Source organism: Neopelma chrysocephalum, unplaced genomic scaffold (genome assembly GCF_003984885.1).
Source record: "Neopelma chrysocephalum unplaced genomic scaffold, ASM398488v2 Primary Assembly neopelma1_99, whole genome shotgun sequence".
Classification (NCBI taxonomy): Eukaryota; Metazoa; Chordata; class Aves; order Passeriformes; family Pipridae; genus Neopelma; species Neopelma chrysocephalum.
The window spans coordinates 30,005-47,022 of record NW_020897762.1 but is presented as its reverse complement, the minus strand read 5'-3'; the positions used below and the strand labels follow the sequence as shown (position 1 = coordinate 47,022).

At 43.1% G+C, this 17,018-nt stretch overlaps 1 protein-coding gene across 9 annotated transcripts in view; it reads left to right on the top strand.

The window, feature by feature from the left end:
• Nucleotides 1–3,375: 3,375 nt before the first annotated feature.
• Nucleotides 3,376–17,018, top strand: part of GPCPD1 (glycerophosphocholine phosphodiesterase 1) — a 43,510-nt gene continuing 29,867 nt past the window's right edge. For 2 of the 9 annotated variants that reach the window (XM_027694937.1, XM_027694938.1), the window contains exons 1-3: nucleotides 4,578–4,681; nucleotides 11,868–11,953; nucleotides 16,454–16,538. In XM_027694937.1, the coding sequence (XP_027550738.1) occupies nucleotides 11,905–11,953; nucleotides 16,454–16,538 (134 nt within the window). In that variant the 5' untranslated portion in view covers nucleotides 4,578–4,681; nucleotides 11,868–11,904. Of the gene's footprint in view, nucleotides 3,395–3,474; nucleotides 3,494–3,978; nucleotides 4,090–4,577; nucleotides 4,682–4,704; nucleotides 4,724–11,867; nucleotides 11,954–16,453; nucleotides 16,539–17,018 lie in introns of those variants that run through there. The other 7 variants (XM_027694934.1, XM_027694936.1, XM_027694930.1 and 4 more) reach the window with 7 other exon arrangements.

Genomic DNA, 17,018 nt, shown 5'->3' with positions numbered 1-17,018 from the left:
ATGCCCTATTGTCATGGCTGGGAGCAAGACCCAGTTATAAGGCAGCTTTCACAGCGTTTGGGGAGGCAGCATGCAAATTTTAGCATCTTTTTAGCATGCATCTTTTAGCTCTTTCACTCCTGCTCAGAGACTTCATCACAACGGTATCATTGCCAGAACGAAGACAAAACATTTTGCCAGGCAGTATTGGTTAAGTACCAGCAATTCTTATTAAGTTTATGAACTCTTATTGAAGAAGAAAATATGCTTTCCAGCATGTGCACACGTAGTTTAAATAGAGTTTGAAACAGATTTTGTAACCTTCTAACCTTGCCTTTCTGGATCTCTTTGGGACTTCTGCCAGCAGCACCTTGATTCAATGCAGGTTTTATGATATAAAACCCTATTTCCTTTGTTTTGTTTATGTAAACGAGGAAAGCAGACCAATTTTAACTTTTTGGACAGATATTTAAGAAGAGTTCTATAAACTCATCTATGTGCTCTAATTACTGCAGAGCTTTATATCACCTTAAGGAGCAGCTGAGACTTGCCTGCTGCGTCATGGCAAATTCTGACCTTATCTCATGCAACCAAACTGAAGCAACTCCTTCAGGAGGAGGAGATAAACAAGTACACTAGCAGGCTTCATTAAATGTAGTCTTTTTTCAGGTTAAGCAAGCTAACAGAGATCAGTATTTTCCATCCCACCCTTTTCCTACTTGCTCTACACTTAGCTCCAAGCTTAATCAATATTCTTAATTAGCCGCTTTTGTTTTATTCAGCAAGACCAAGAAGCAGTGCAGTGGAAAAGCCTTATCAATGAGGAATGAAGAACATAATCTCTGATTTTGACAAACTTGAGTTATCATTAAAGAGAAAATTAGTCCTTGAAAAGTGGCCATGACAAATCATGCTGTTTAGAATCAGCTGTTTCCTCTAAATGCAGCATAAAATATCCTATTAACATTCTTTCTAAATGAATAAATATATAATATTTTTTATTTACCTGAAGAATTAAAAACTAGTTTATTTGACAGAATGCCAGCTTTTAGCTGAAATCAACCACATAAGTTCACAAGGAGAAAAAGGACTCTAAGCATTTCAATTGATCTGATTAGATGAGCTTCTCTTACCTTAGTGAAGAAGTAAGGAGATGTACATCTTTAACAAAATGAACACATGAATATTTCTTGAATCTATTTAGGGTCTAAATTGTAATTTTTAGCTATAATGAATTATTGTAGGAATTGCAATAATAGTTTTGACAAAATACAGGCATTTTTTTTAAATTTACACTAGGGCTGAACAAAACTAGGTGTTACACTTCCAGTTTTTAACAAAAAATTAAGGTTACAATTTTATAATATGTCTGGTATGATATCATAGACCCATTTTTGAAAAATGTAACATGCCAAAGCATTTGAAAGTGTTCAATTCTATCCCAGCTTTACAACAAATTCCGTGAACTAAAAAAATCTTAAAAAGGGGGAAGAGAAAATAAGCAGTCAACTGCTTTTCTAAATACTATTTTCTCTTCATCCTCTTTCTTCAACTCATGGCTGATACACCAGTAGAAATGATGGCTCCTAATGTTTAGTTAAACATTAAGGTCTGTAACTAGAGTAATTCACATCCGTGTTTACCCAGAGGAATTCCTCTTATCTTTTTCACTTCAAAATAAACTGCTTTCAGCTATCATTTCCTTTTACTGCATAACTTCCCCTACCTTTCTTTCCTTTGAGCAGAGTACCCTGATCTTGCAATACCCACATACAGACCTCAGCAATTCAGACGCGTTACACGCTTTTCTGATATAGAACATCTGACATTAACATCCCTTTTCCCTACAAGACCCAGGGCTGTGTCACAAATTACTTATAAACATGGCTAGATTTGTAGGGGATGAATGAATGGAAAATAGCCCTCTATTTAAATGACAGATGGAAGGACAACATAGAGAAGCATTCTTGTAATGGCACTAACTTCCAGTGCGAAACAAGATAAATGGTTTCTCTGCATACTCAAAAGACAGTTTATTTGTCAGATGAAAGAAGTTGTATAAAGTAGAAGCAAGTGACTTATCAAGCTATTTATGCAAGCTTATTATTAGAGTAGGAGGACTGGTGAAATTATCACAACTTCACAGCTCAGCTACAAAACAGAGCACAAGGTCCCCCCTAAAGGCAGAGGAAAACAGTTTCCCTTTATCTGCTAAGGCTTTGTTGGGTGAATTCCAACGGGCTACCCTTGTTATCATAAAATTAGGTCTCAGGAAGGCCACAGGGTTGTAGCCCCAAACACAACGCTACCTTTTAGTGCAGCAAGTCTCCCCAGGGTCTTCACTGGACAGTCTCATCTATCCTGAAAACAAACATAAGTATCGCACTTAAACTTTGCCTGGAGCTTCAAAACTCCAGCATGGGCATTCCCACATGGGTCTGCCTTGGCACCATTGCCGTGAAGGCAATGCTTTTAGCTGTACCATGAATGACAGCCCTTTTGTTTGTGGGGATGGGCATGTGGGCAGCCAGATGTGCCCGGAGAACGAGACAAGAGCCCCAGGACAGATGCATGATCCTGAGATTAGCTCAGCTGGTTAAGACTCGGTGTTAATAACACCAAAGTCACGGGTTCAATCAATCCTCTGTATGGGCCATTCACTTAAAGAGTTGGACTCAATGATCCCTGTGGGTCCCTTCCAACTCAGAATATTCTGTGATTCTGTGTGGGGCAGGGGACACTGGCTCCTGACATCCTACATTTCGGTGGGTAACGGAGCATGCAGTCTGCTGGCAGAGCTGGGACACCTGCACAGGTGGAAAACAGACATGGACGGCCACCATTAAACCCACAGAGACCAAAACCCCTCACGAAAGGCTGCCTGCCCCTTTGATACCTCAAGGGAGTGAAGGCTGCCTGTCGTCAGGGCAGCCCTCCCGCTCCCAGGCTGGGAACTGAGGACACAGACTGAGATAACGTGGCCTCACAGGGCTGAAGCATGGCAGCAGAGACCTCTCTCGCCTCAGCAGGGCCACTGCCCAGCTCCCAGACTGAGCTCTCCCCTGACCCACATAGACGCCGCTCCGCTGAGAGAACACCCCCACGCTCCCTGCCCTCTCCTCCCCCCTCAGCTCCAAGGCTTTCCAGGGAACAGCGCGGCCCATTCCCGCCCCACCCGCTCGCTCCCCATTGGCTGGAGCGGGAAGGGGCGGTGCCGGGCTCGCGGGCAGTGACGTGTCGGCCGGGGCGGGTCACGTGGGTCACCGCCCGGCCCGCCCCATCCCCCGGCTCGCCCGGGGGCAGCTGGAACCGGTCACCGGCCACGCCGCCCGCGCTGCCACCGGGCCCGGGCGGCGGCACTGGGAGCCCGGGCAGCGCTGCTGCTGCTGCAGCCCCGCAGCGAGCGCTCGGCCAGGTCAGTCCGCGGCGACAGCAGGGGTGCGGTGGGGCTGTGTGGTGGTGGCAAGGGGACGGTCGGTGCGCGCTGCTGAGGGCGCCCTGGAGGCTGAAGGAGGTCGGTGCGCGCTGCGGTGTCGGGAGAGCTGGTACGGGGAGCGGTGCCGTTCGCTCTTGAGGAAGGGTACCGGGGGGATGGTCCTTGGCCCTGGGGGAAGGTGGGTAGAGCAGAGCTCTGCCCCCCCCGCCCCGTGCGGAGGCGGCTGCAGCCGCCTCCTTCATCCCCCGCTGCCCCGCGGAGCCGCCACTGCCCCGGCTCCACGCACTCACCGTGCCGCCTTGGCCACGCCCCTTTGGGCAGGACACGCCCCCTCACGCTCCGTCCGTGCTGTCGAGGAACAGGCGCGGTCTCGACTCCGCTCTCCCATTGGCTGGGGCGGCGGAGGCGGGTCCGAAGCGTCGGCGAGTGACGCGCCCTCAGCCGGTCGGTCACGTGGTATCCCGCGCTGTGGCCCCGCCCCTCGCGGTCGGAGCGGGGGGCGGCTGGAACCGGTTGGGGCGGTGCCGCCCCCTCCCCTGCCCTGCTTTGCCCTGTCCTGCCCTCCCTGCCCCGCGCCCTCGGGCGGCCCCGGGGGGAGGGGCGGGGGCACAAAGGGATCGGGGAGCCCGGGCCGGCACCGTCCGCAGCCCCGCACAAAGGCTCCGGGGGCCTAGGTCAGTCGGCACCGCCGACCGGGTGCCGCGTCGGGCGGGCGGTCTGCGCGACCGGAGAGCCCCGGTGCGAGGAGGGCGCGGAGAGAGGTGGTCCCGCGGGCTGTGGGCCGGTGTGCTGCGACCTGAGGGGACCTGGGGGGGGGAGGAGCGTGTGGCTTGGGAAGCGGGACATCGCCCGCAGGTTCTTCGGAGCGGAGCGGCCGAGGAGCGTGCCGGGGAAGCGGGAAGAGGAGCGGCCGAGGAGTGTGCCGGGGAAGCGGGAAGAGGGGCGGCCGCGGTGCTGCGGGGCGGGGGTGCCGTGCCTGGGGGGGCAGCAGGCGGTGGCCGGGCCGGGCTGTCCCCGGTGGCCGCGGCTTGGCCCGCGGCTCTGTTTATTTACGTCCCCGCCTAAAGCGCTGGCCCGGGGCGGCCCCGCAGGTTCCGCATTATGTAAGGACCGGGACGGGGCGGGCCTGGGGCCGCGGCGCCGCCTCCTCCCTCCCGCGGGGCCCGCGGTGGGGCGGGGAGCCCCCGGTCACTGTCCGTCCGTCCGTCCGTCCGTGCGGGTAGCGAGGTGCGACGGGCTGGGCGCACTGCGGCGCCGGAGGTGGGGGTGTGTGCTCAGCGCTGCTCTTTGTCTCTGCTTCGGACTAAAGTAACGCACCGATGACGCTTGTGGTTTGATTATTATCATAGGCACTAGTGAGGCGGTTCTAGGTTAATCTAGACTTTAAAAGTTAATCTGAACTTAAGTTACCTGCATCCTAACGAGGCACGGATTCGTTCTCCTGTTTTTCTTTCTTTTTTCCTTTTCAATCAATAAGTTCTCTTGTAGGGTGTTAGTGTTTTAATTGATTAAAGCATGCAGTGTTAGATGGAGATTAACCTCCAAAATATTTTATGTCTTAATAGTAGAGTGAAATAGTCGATAAATGAAATTATTTTTTATCATATGTATTTCTATTCTCGCACTGCTTCCTGTAAAATAACTATAGAAGATATTTAAAACAACCCAGAATGCTGTTGGTCTTGAATAGATACTATTAGTTTAAACTGCCACATAATTAATCTTTCAGTAGGACATGTTCTTCCTCAATAAAATGGATACAGGATTTGGAAACCCCTTTAAAAAAGTGGTTTGTTGAGAGCTGTGGGGAGCACTATACATGTTATTTGTCCATGTCATTCCTAAGTGAGGAATGTTAGCATGATCACAAAGAGCTAAATTGCTACCTGCCTAAGATCTTGTCAGCCACACGTTAGTAATAAACAGCACTTCAACAAAGACAGATCAAACTGATGCTGTTCTGCTTTAGTTGCAAATATGCCCCAGCTGTTTCCTGTCTGTCTCAAGAAGTTAGTTTGCAAAACTGCTGTGACGTAACTAAGAGGGAAGGGTCTGATACATGGACAGGTATTTGCAAAATGCTGAAAACAACTAACTTACTGTTACTTAAAATGAAGTGGATGCATTATAACTGAACATGGTGTGTCAGATAGGGGTCTTGTGCTTGATTATGAGGGCTGACTTGGCCCTGCAGATGGGTAGTTAAATTGATACTGAGGTTTTTTTCTCTATTGCTCTATATTAACGTGTTATTTCAGAAGCAGCACATGGGCTTTTTTGCTTTCTAAATGTCAGTATAAGCCTGTTGGTAAAAATTCAGCCTTTGAATCGGAACAGCACGTCCAGATCTTCTGTGCAAGTTTGTTTGCCGTCCAGTGTTAATACTGCAATGCAGAATGACAGAGCTGCTGACTTTCTGGTTGTCCTTTCTCATGCAGTCAAAGTGCGGGGGGGGCGGGAAGGAGGAGGGCAGGAAGAACCTTCTGGTTGTTTGCCTGAAAATGAAGGAGTTGGTACTGTAATGCTGTTTCTAAAAATTCTCCTCCAGTTGTTACAGTGAATGCCCTGACAAGTATATCCTCTGACCTTGTACTAAAATACAGGTGGTGTCAACTATTGTTACATAATTTTCTTACATACTTAATTTGTTACTTTAGATGTATTCTATGATATTCTGACACTTTGTTAGGACAAACCAGAAGCAAAAAAAAATCTGTTCTTCGTACTTCAAGATTAATTGGATTTCACTTGTTATCATTGAAATGTTATAGTCTGAAGTTGCACGAGTTGATATTTTTCTGCTTAGAAGTCCAAGACTGTCAGTAAAAATGACAAAACTATGTCTTAGGCTTGTATCTCTTCTTTGTTCAGCACAGCAGCAGATCTGGTGCACGGTGGATTTTCTGTTGCTGTGTGTAGCACAGCTTTTAAGAAGGTGAAATGTAGGTGCAGTACCTTTGTCCGGCAGGGCTTGACAGTGTTAAGATTCGTGGTTCATCAGGGAGGCTGCACGGGGCTCTGGTGCGCTGGATCAGTGTGTGCTCCCAGCTGTCAAATGACTTGGCTGGGACTGTGGCACCTTTCCCCTGCTTCAGGCTGGAGTTGGACCTCTCCTGGGCGTTGATAAACCTCGTGAGTCTATTCCTTCAAGGTGGAGAAGGTCTGCTTAAAATTAAAGCAATAAAAGCAAAAATACTGCAGCCTTCTTGTTATTGCCCTTTTGATCTTTATATGCAGAAAAGTGGAGTGATATTTTGAAATAATTTAGCATGTTTACTTTTTGCAGTACTAGGATTGTGCACCGTGGTCTGTGATGAAATGTGTGTTAACATTATGAAAGAGCCTGTTTGTGCATAGATGGGGGGTGGGAGTGGGTTTGACCTTGGCCGGATGCCAGTTGCCCACTAAGCAGCTCTGTCATTCATCTCCTCAGTGGGTCGGCCAAGGGAGGGAGAAAATAAGATGGAAAAAGCCTCATGGGTCAAGGTAAGAGGCAGTTTATTAAAGCAAAAGCAAAGGTCATGCACGTGGAAGCAAGGGAGAACAGAAGATTTTATTCTCCACTTCCCATCAGCAAGTGATGTCCAGCTGCCCTGGCTATGCCTCCTCCCAAGATCTTGCCCACCCCCAGCTTACTGGTGATAGTGAGGAATGTTGGAGAGACATCATTGATGCTGTGTGAGCACTGGTCACCTGTAGACAAAACTCTGCTGTGTTATCAACACCTTTCTAGCTACCAGTACAAAGCACAGCACTGTGAGGGCTGCTATGGGGAAAATTAACTCTGTCTCTGCCAGACCTGATACAATGGTCTTAGTTTTTTTACAGCTAACTAAGCAAATTCAGTAGTACAGAGGTTAAAAGTATTCTTACGTTAAAAATCAGACATTTGAAAGTATTAAAATGCATTCCAGGAATTTCCTGGCACCTAGGTACCTAGCTGTCTCATTTTAATCATCTAACTGCCTTTGAAAAATCGCATTAAGTACCTATAAAAATTTATTTACCCAGATATCTTAAAAAAAAATCACCTATTAATAAGATACTTTGTCAGCTGTATTTTTTTATCTTGATGTTTCAAACATTGCCCTTAGGCCGCTGGAATCACAGCCTCACAAACCTCTTTGAGTTGCTGTTAAAAATATCACTTGTACTGAAACCTGTAATCTGGTTTCATGACTGCTATGAATTTTTATGACACTAAAATTTGTTCAGTGTTTTTAAGCGAGGCTGTTACGGTCCAGGATTGTCCCAGATTACTTGGGGAGTATTTAGCTGACCCTGCAAAACTATGTATAAGATACGGGACAGCAAACAGCCAATACCTCTTAAAAGATATTGGAAAGGTTAAGGAAGTTAAGGGTGAGGCAAAATAATCCACTAAAGCTGAAGGATTGTGAAGGGTTTTAATATAGCACCAGACCTGTAAGCCTGAGGGTTCAAGCTTTAAGTTAATAAATTAGGTCCATGTCCTGGTATATTTTTGACTACAACAAAAAAATATCTTGGTCTTCCCCATCCATGATGACCTTTACTACATCATTTTAGAGGAAATCTATGATACTTTGTGACACATTAATAGTTGGTTGTGTTATGTCATCTTTTTTCTTCTTCCTTACCTACATTTTCTAGTTCCCTTCTAGAATCAAGGGGCAGAGCTTGGGTTCCTTATTATTTAGGGAAGTACATTTACTCCTGTCACTCTTGTACTCCTTGAGGAGCCCATGAGGAGGAGAAAGGAGACCTTTACAGGCAGTATTAGAACAAGGAGTACTTTTTTTCCCCCTCTGGTATTTACCCTGCAGGCTGCTATGCTTAAAATCTATATTGCTTTTCTTTTGGGTATATGAAGGCAAGTGAAAATTGAAAATGAAATAGCAAGATTACCAGTCGCTTTACTTCCTGTCTTAAGGCCACGAGGAGAGCTTTGTGTTGTGGCAGGGGAACCAAGATTGCACGTGATCCTGCCTGCTGGGCTGTTGATCTTACCCCCTGCTCTGGAAGTCTTGCAGAGATCTTGAAGCCTTGCAGACAGCCTGTTTTATACAGTGAGGTTGATTGAGGCAGGGTTACCTGAGCCAAGCTTTTGAAGGCAGATCAGCCCCCCCCCCCCAGGCCTCAGGGTGATGCTGCTGTGCAGTCACAGTCTCCATGGGGAAACTTTTAGAGACTGTGAAAGGTAGGAGTTTGCTTTGCAAAAGGAGGAGAGTGTGAAACTGTGGAACTATGACATGCTGGGGGAAATAACATGTTTCTGTCGTAAAAGCAAGGATCTGTAGGTAGGGAAACAATTTAAATTTATTTTTTTTAGTGAAGTGCTGATAAATATCTACCTGGGTGATCTCAGTCTGCTCAATTGACTTTTAATATTTGCTGCTTATTACTTTTTAATGTAACTTATAATTTGTTTCAGTTCCCCTAAGCAGACAGTTATGTCACAACCCCTTTGAGCTGAGGATTCTTTGCATTCTCCTTGAGGAGCCCGTGAGGAGGAGAAAGGAGACCTTTACAGGCAATATTAGAACAAGGAGTACTTTTTTTTCCTCTCTGCTATTTACCCTGCAGGATACTATGCTTAAAATCTATATTGCTTTTCTTTTGGGTATATGAAGGCAAGTGAAAATTGAAAATGAAATAGCAAGATTACCAGTTGCTTTACTTCATGTCTTAAGGGCATGAGGAGAGCTTCTCCTAAAAATCCATCTTTACAGGTGTGGGGAGCAGAGAGGATTTTGTTATTCTTCGTCAGCTTCTTCGGTTAGGCAGTGCTGAAAATCTGAAGGCAGAAGCATCAGGTTTAAAAGATGCCTGACACCACTTACACGGTTAGAGGATTTGTTTGTCTAAGGTTTCTTGCCTTTCCCTCTTGGGAATTAAATGACTTCCTCTTCTCAGGAACTATCAGAAACTAGACAGCTGAACTTATGCTGTTTTTCCCTCTAAGTAAAATATTTTCGTATCATGTCTTGAAAGTACAGAATGCTGTTATAAGTGCATGATAATATATGACATAGGCTTGATTCCTTAACAAAAAGCAGATCTGTTTGTTCCTTGCTCTGTGTTTACATACAGTGCTCTGCTGGAAAAGATGTTTTTCAGAATGAGAGGTAGTGATTTGACCCTAAACGGGAATGTGAGTGCAATACCTGTAGCTGCAGTTCTGCTAGAAAGATCATGCCCATACTTGGTGATGTAGAATTTTTCTTCTCTTGATATGCATCCCTTGGGTAGGTTGAGTAGGTATTTGAGAAAATGCCTTTTGAGTAGAATTTTGACCATTTTACAAAGTGAGTTTATCAAAATCTCCTTATGATTGACTACTGCTGTATAGAAAAATATTATTTTGCTAAGTAGTTTAGAAGAGTCCACAACCGTCTTCCAGGTAGGTGCATAAAATTTTTACAAGACTGGCTAAAAGGTTTGTGGGCTTTAGAGGATTTTAGATTTTTCTCTAGGAATGGATAGGTAGTTAGTTAATTTGCAGTAGGACATTGCTGGTTTTTGTGAAGTTTAATTTTAAGTCCTGTTGCATTGGCTTTGGAGACAGCAGTTTTTTTACAAGACAAAAGCGTGTTCTTGCTTTGGGGAACTGGGTGCAGGCTTCAGCTTTCACTTACCTGCTTTATAGACTTTTGAAAGGCATTTTTGCCTACTTCATCTCCCCTTTGGTTCCTCTGCCTTTTCAGTTAAAGGTTGTCCAAGCAAGGACAGTTGCTGAACACAGCCAAGGCCGTAACTATTCAGTGTCCTCATAAATGCATTACACTAGTAATTCATATTTTCTGCATTAAGCTGAGATTTTTGTCATACCAGACCAGTTTCTTGAGTTCAGTCTTAGTTTCAGCACTGAAACATGCTGCGTTTCTCTGTCTAGAAATAACTGCTAAAAATAAATGCTAGAATGTGACACTTAACATGCAGATCACCTAATGACACACACGTGACAGAGTTCCTGGAGGGTGTCCCCTTCATGGAATTTCTGTGCTTATTTCTAGCTTCAGTAGTCTGGGCCATTTACAGCAATGTTACTTGTAGAAGACTACATCCAGAATTGGAATATGTGACCAGAAATATCTGTATTACTACTATTTACTTGCTCTCATTTTACCACTGAAAAGTCACCTTTCTTGACATGGAGAGGGAAATATGAGGTAGGAGAAAAAAAGGAGTATAAAGTAAAGGCAACCATAGTTAGAGGAAGAGTAGGAAAAGATCCAGAAGCTACAGTTAAGGTCTGAAGTTTAAACATCTACAATAACTTTCGGATTACCCACAAGGAATGAGGTTTGATTATGAGCTTTTTTTTCAGTATTTGGTATCTGACTTCCTTTATCTTTTCTTGCTTTCAAGGCATCTGTTAAGCTGTCCTGTGCCCTTTGAAGGCAAGGGCTTATATTAGAGCTGATAAAAGGCAGATTTTTCTCTAGTGTCATTAGTTCTTTTTGATATTGATATTAAAGGATTGCTGACCAATGTTGTACTGAAATTAAGCGCTTTTTGTCCTGCTCAAGAATGGCTATAAAAACATTGTACTTGGTTTGTTTAAAAAAAACAACAAAACCCAAACAAAATAAAAAGCCCACCCCAGTGATGTAAAGAAACAGATTAGTTGAGACCTTGCAAAGGTTAATTCTGCATATAATTAGTATAATTATTTTGCGGCCCTGTCAAAATGAATATACTTGAGTGATGACAGTCTAGCAACATCCTGTGCTATGACTACTACTACTGTAAATAATATAAAAGGATATGTTACATCAATTGTGTTTCTGCTGTAATGGTGAGAGGGGGATTCTGCCAGGGGTTTTTCCATTGAGTTGTTGTGTATTGGAGAAGAAAACTGAAGCAGGGTCAATCCTCCAGCTACTGCCCTGGCTACAGAGGCTGTAGGCCTAGGGTGCTGTTTTGAAGACTGTTTGGTGTGTGTAGTTGCTGGTGATTCATGTGAAAGGCTGGAAGTAGGGGAGCAGAGTCCATGGTGATGAACAAGTAACTGTAGTGCTTCTCTGGGAAAACTTGGAGGGGATGCTGAAGAATAGCATAGATGAGACAGAAGTAACTGTTTGCCAAAGATCATAATATTAAAATGTCTTATAACTTCCAGTGGCCTCTTTGGGAGCAAAATTAGTCAAAAAGAGTTTTGAAAAATCTCAGCTGAATACTGATGAATGCTGCAAGATACTGATACCTGCATGTGGTATTTGATTTCGTAGTCTTTTTTTGTGTGTGTGTGTGTGCCAGTGTTGCAACAGTGTCAACTGCAGCTGGCTACTGTTTTCTGGGTCTGCTGCTGGTTTTAAAGAGCTTTGTATTTTGACTGCTCATTCAAACAATAATATCACTGGTGGCTTTCTTCCCTGTAAGTGGTGGGATTAATGTTTCCTCTTACTTAGGACAGTAATAGATGTAGTGATTGTTCCTGAAATGTAGTGTCTTTTTCCTCCCACTATAGGAGATTTCAGCTATCCTAAGACAAAAGTTCTGCAGATATGACCTCTTCTCAAGTGACTTTTGAAGTAAAAGGAACAGCAGAACCAGGTACCCAAATCATGCTTTCTTTTATGTATGGTTTACCTAGAAGAAAACTTAATAGTAGAGGGTTCAAAGGCTGTCTTGTCTGTTTTCCTCAGAGGTAAAAGAACATGTCAGTTCAAATATCAAAATGATAAGTCATTGTAAAATAAAGTAATTAAGGAATTTCACATAGGAATTTGAAAGTGAGAGCTGGGAAATAATTTTTACCTCCTTCTCCCAACAATTTCATACTGTGCTAGAGATTTTGATGCTAACCGAAATAGTTATGATTGGTTTAAAATCTTCTGTCTCTAGTACCTTTTTGTTCCATGGAAATGAATGTTTGTGTTCTGAACCATGACAGTTAGGCATACATTGATGTGTGTATTCTGGTTTTTATTCTTTCTGCATCTTTGTAGAAAGTTCTCACAAGATATGAACTCTGCTAGGAGTTAAGGACAGAAAGAATATGCAGCTTAATTCAGTATTCTATATATGCAAAAATGTGTAAAATAACTTCTGTAACTGAAATGAGGAACACAAGGTATCAGATCAAGAGATTTAGGTTTTATAGACTGTGCTTATTTACGTCGAGCTTCATCTTAGGAACTTTGAAGAAAGGTGTTGTGGTTTAACCACAGCTGGTAACTAAGCTCCACACAGCTGCTTGCTCACTTCCCCCCAGTGGGATGGGGGAGAGAATCGGAAAAGTGAAAACTCATGGGTTGAGATAAAGGCAGTTTAATAAGGAAAGCAAAAGCTGTGCATGCGAGCAACACAAAACAAGGAATGCACTTGCTGCTTCCCCTGGGCAGGCAGGTGTTCAGCCATCCCCGAGGAAGTAAGGCTCCATCACATGTAAAGTTACTTGGGAAGACAAATGCTGTAACTGCAAATGTCCCCCCCTTTCCTCCTTTTCCCCCCATCTTTTATTGCTGAGCATGGTGATGTATGGTCTGGAATATCCCTTTGGTCAGCTGGGGTCAGCTGTCCCAGCTGTGTTCCTTCCCAGCTTCTTGTGTACCACCAGCTTCCTCTCTGGTGGGGTGGAGCGAGAAACAGAAAAGGCCTTGGTGCTGTGAGCACTGCTCAGCACTAACCAAAATATCCCTCTGTTGTCAACACTGTTTCCAGGACAAATTCAAAACATAGCCTGTACTAGCTACTATGAAGAAAATTAACTTTACCCCAGCCAAATCCAGCACAGAAGTTCACCAAAAAGTAATTTATGATTGCCTCACAGAAGCAGATGAATGTGGGAGCATGTACAGATTGGCAAAATTCCTGTGACAGCTAAATACCAGATGGCATAAGTGTCTACTGTAGTTGGTGGGGAAGAAAATGATAAAAACATTTTAGAAGTTTTGACATCTGCCCTGTGTTCCTCCCTTGTGATTTGGCATTTGGGAGCAGAAAACTGACACACAATGTGGACATAAAGCCTTTAGTAATAAGTAGTGGTTTTATAGCATTCTGAAGAAAACTTTAAAATTAAAGAGTATATTGACCTTAGATCAAATGCGACTATAAAGCACTGGTGTGGCTGTACCATGGAGTATTGCAAGCTATGCTCTATTCATCCTGTTCACACTGTTGCTTCCACAGTTGTGATGGCACTGTCACTAACAAAGTTGACTTTAAATAGGTAACTTTTTCTTGTATTTACAATATCTGCAAGAAAAGGTAGGGATAGTGAGAGCTAGATCCCATCTCAGCAGCTGTTTACGAAGAATTATCTGGAAATACTTATCACATGTGTAGCGTAAAGAAGTGACACAGAAGGTTGCTTCTCCTTATGACAGTATTGATATTGTTGGTTTTGACCTGGGAGAAGAGCTTTGAGATGCAGCAGTGGCAAGATGCAGTCTTGTGAAAGAAGAGAGGTAAGTTTCAGAGCTATCAGCAGTTCTACAAGCAGCAAAATTTCCAGTTTATTTAGAAATGTCAGATGGTGATTTTGTCAGATCACTATGGTGAGTAGTTAGTTGGTGAGATAAAAAGCCTCACTTTGAGTACTAACATGCTCCCTGTGTCCTGATCACTGTCTCTTACCGTTGATGTCAAAGCCTGTGATTCCAGGGCTAACAGGATAAAAAGGCATCACCAGCGCAGGAATGATGCTCTGACTGCTGCTCCCTTCAGCCAAACCACCTCTGGAGTCAATATTGGTGATGAAACCCAACACATTGGTGTGCAGGCTTTTGCATATTTGTGTCATTGAGTGCTTCTTTTTGCCTCATTTTAGCAGAAGGAAGGGGGTCACTGGTTACTGGCTTGTGACTCCTTTAGCTCTTCATCAGGACACAGTCCCATATCAAGAGACTGCTTGGTGGCAGATGAGCTGTTATGAAATAAATAAGGGAGCTTCTAGCTCCCAACTCCACACAGAAGTTGTGCCCCCACACATCTGGCCCAAACAGGCAGATTGCAACATCCCAAAGCTGTCGCAAGCTTTGGGACTGGGCAGAAGGCTTAGGGAAGCTTCCCTTGCTGCGGCTGAAGGAGCTCTGCCAGTAGCAGCCTTGGATTCCCTGACAAGGGGAGGGGAGAAGTTTAGAACCCCTGAGCTTAAAACACAAAAACCAGAGCAAACTGCACCGTGTTTAGAATTGCCTATGAAAAGGCAGTTCATCATGCATTTCACTTGTGCCTTTACTGAGATAATTTAAGCAGTGTTTTATAAATCCTGATTCAGCCTCAGTGTAATTGTTGAAGGGAGTGACTCTGCATCATACTCAAATGTTGCCTTTGTGTGTTGTACCTTACTGAGTGAGAGGTAGTTACTGAATGTTTGTTTAAAGTAGAAGGCTGGAAAACTATTCTAGCTGGCTCCTGTTAAGAGGAATATAATTTAGATGACACTTCAAAGGTTGGCTGGTGTTTACACTAAGATGGATTAAGTACAGCTATTTTAAAGGGATATTAAAAGAATTTTTGCTTAGTTTCAATATCTGCAGTCAGAAATTCTACCTGTGTGGTGTTCAGGTGGTCTTCCTTCCCCCCCTTTATCTCCTCCCTGCAAAAGCAAACCATCATGTGCCTCAGTACAGAGTGAAAAAGGGAAAGCACCTGACACAGGCAATTGTGTGCAGTGAATTGCATAGTAAGTATACTCATAATGCAGATTTTTGTCTGCATTTGTATGCCTACAGTGAACATCCAGAAAGCTTGGGCTTTCTTTTCTAATGAATTGCAATGGAATTTTTTTTTTAAAGGATTGGAATTCAAGATGTTATCCAAAATTACTTTAGTAAGCTGCTTTTAGGAACAAATTACCTTACTCAATTTTTGACTTTTGTAGATTTGTTTTTTTCCAACCCCTGGACCTGCAGAGGTTTCTTTCATAAACAGTCCTGGTGGTATCTCTTAGTAGTTTAATTAGAAAGAATAGACACAATTTTAGGGGCATAAGGACTTCCTCCAGACTTATTTTGGACTTTGAAGTTCCAGCTATGATACGTGGCTTAGTAAAAGCTAGTGTACATTTGTTGCATATAGTTTATCTACTTTGTATGTATGGATTATTGTAGCTCCAACACTATTGCTACTGCTTTCTCCTCTTTAAGTACAGGAAATAACCATCATAGATACTTGTATCATTCTTTTGTGGTGCCTAAATATGCTTTAAAACTTAACGTTTGCTCATTCTGCAACTGATTTTTTTTTCTTGTGTCTAAAAATCTTGTTGAAACTCTGTAAGAGCAAAATACAAATCTGTCCTTTCCATTAGTATGTGTCATTGTTGTCATTCTTACAGTCTGATACATACAGGTTTTATGTTAAAAACAAGGGTAAGTTGCAGTGTTAACTTTAATTCTGGGATATGCCAGAATGAAATATACTATTACAATCTTTTGGATTCTCTATGTATATATGTATGCATGCACTAAGAGGCACACAGTGTGACAATTTCATGTGTGTTTTTTTTGTGTAGCAGTGTTACATTTTTATATCCAATGAAAGCTGAAAGCATAGCAGTAAAATTAACTTTATTTCTCTTGGGAATCAAATTAATTGGATGTGTTGCCTTGGGAATAATGCTAGCAACCTCCTGTTTGTGCTTTCTAAATTGTTGGTGTGAATTTGAGAGAATTGCGTTTTTGGAAATGTAGGTTACTTAGTACTGTGTGTGTATCTGTATATGGGTTAAAAAATACAGAATATCTGGGAAAAAACTGCATTATCTTGACATTAAACAGTTCACAGTGAAAATCTGCCTGCTGCATTTCCAGAGAATTTTGAACAGTATTAGTTCACAACAATTTGGAAGCTAACCCTTTTAAGGGCTGGGGTTGTCAGTAGTCTCTCTCTCAGTGAGGTCCTTATGATGGTGAAGAAAAAGCTATTGTAGTTTTGGATAGGGGAAAATTCCTTTCTGAAATGAAAAAAGGGATTTTAGGTGGGTGATTCTGGTGTGTATGTTTAAAATATCTGAAGGTTTGACTGTGTAAGCTGTACTTATTAATGCCATATATACTGGAGTAATGATAACTGTGAGTTGTTTTCTGTTGTTTTTTTCTGTAGGAGAGGTTTTTGCAATATGCGGGAGCTGCAGTGCTTTGGGGAATTGGAATCCACAAGGTGCTGTGGTCCTCCAAACTATTGATCGGTAAGTTGGCGTGGGGTTTTCTGGTTTTGTATTTCTTCCCTTACCTTTATTTTTTTACTTATTTTTTATTTGTTCCATCTGAAGCAACTCAAGTTCTGGAGCAACAAATTTATCCTGATTTTGTGTTTGTAAATTGTTGAGCTACATGTACTGTTAGTAAAATTCCAGAACTTCTTGTGTTGCCCTTGAGCATTTTGGATGCTTAAGAATGTGTTTAAGAAAACTTTTGACTTGGGTATGCTTCTCTAGTTACGGATGTTGCTTCTACTGTTGTGGCTGGCGTTTCACTAGTTTAGCTGTAGGTATTTTGAATAAGAAATTACTGTGGGATAATTCTCAGTCCCATAACTATACAGCAAATTATAGGAGATATAGGTTAAAAAGAAAGTCAACACTATAAACGAGTTATTATTATGGCTGTAAAGTGATGGGGAGAAGATTGAAGGTTAAGCAAACTCTCATTTTAAATAAAACTTTTAG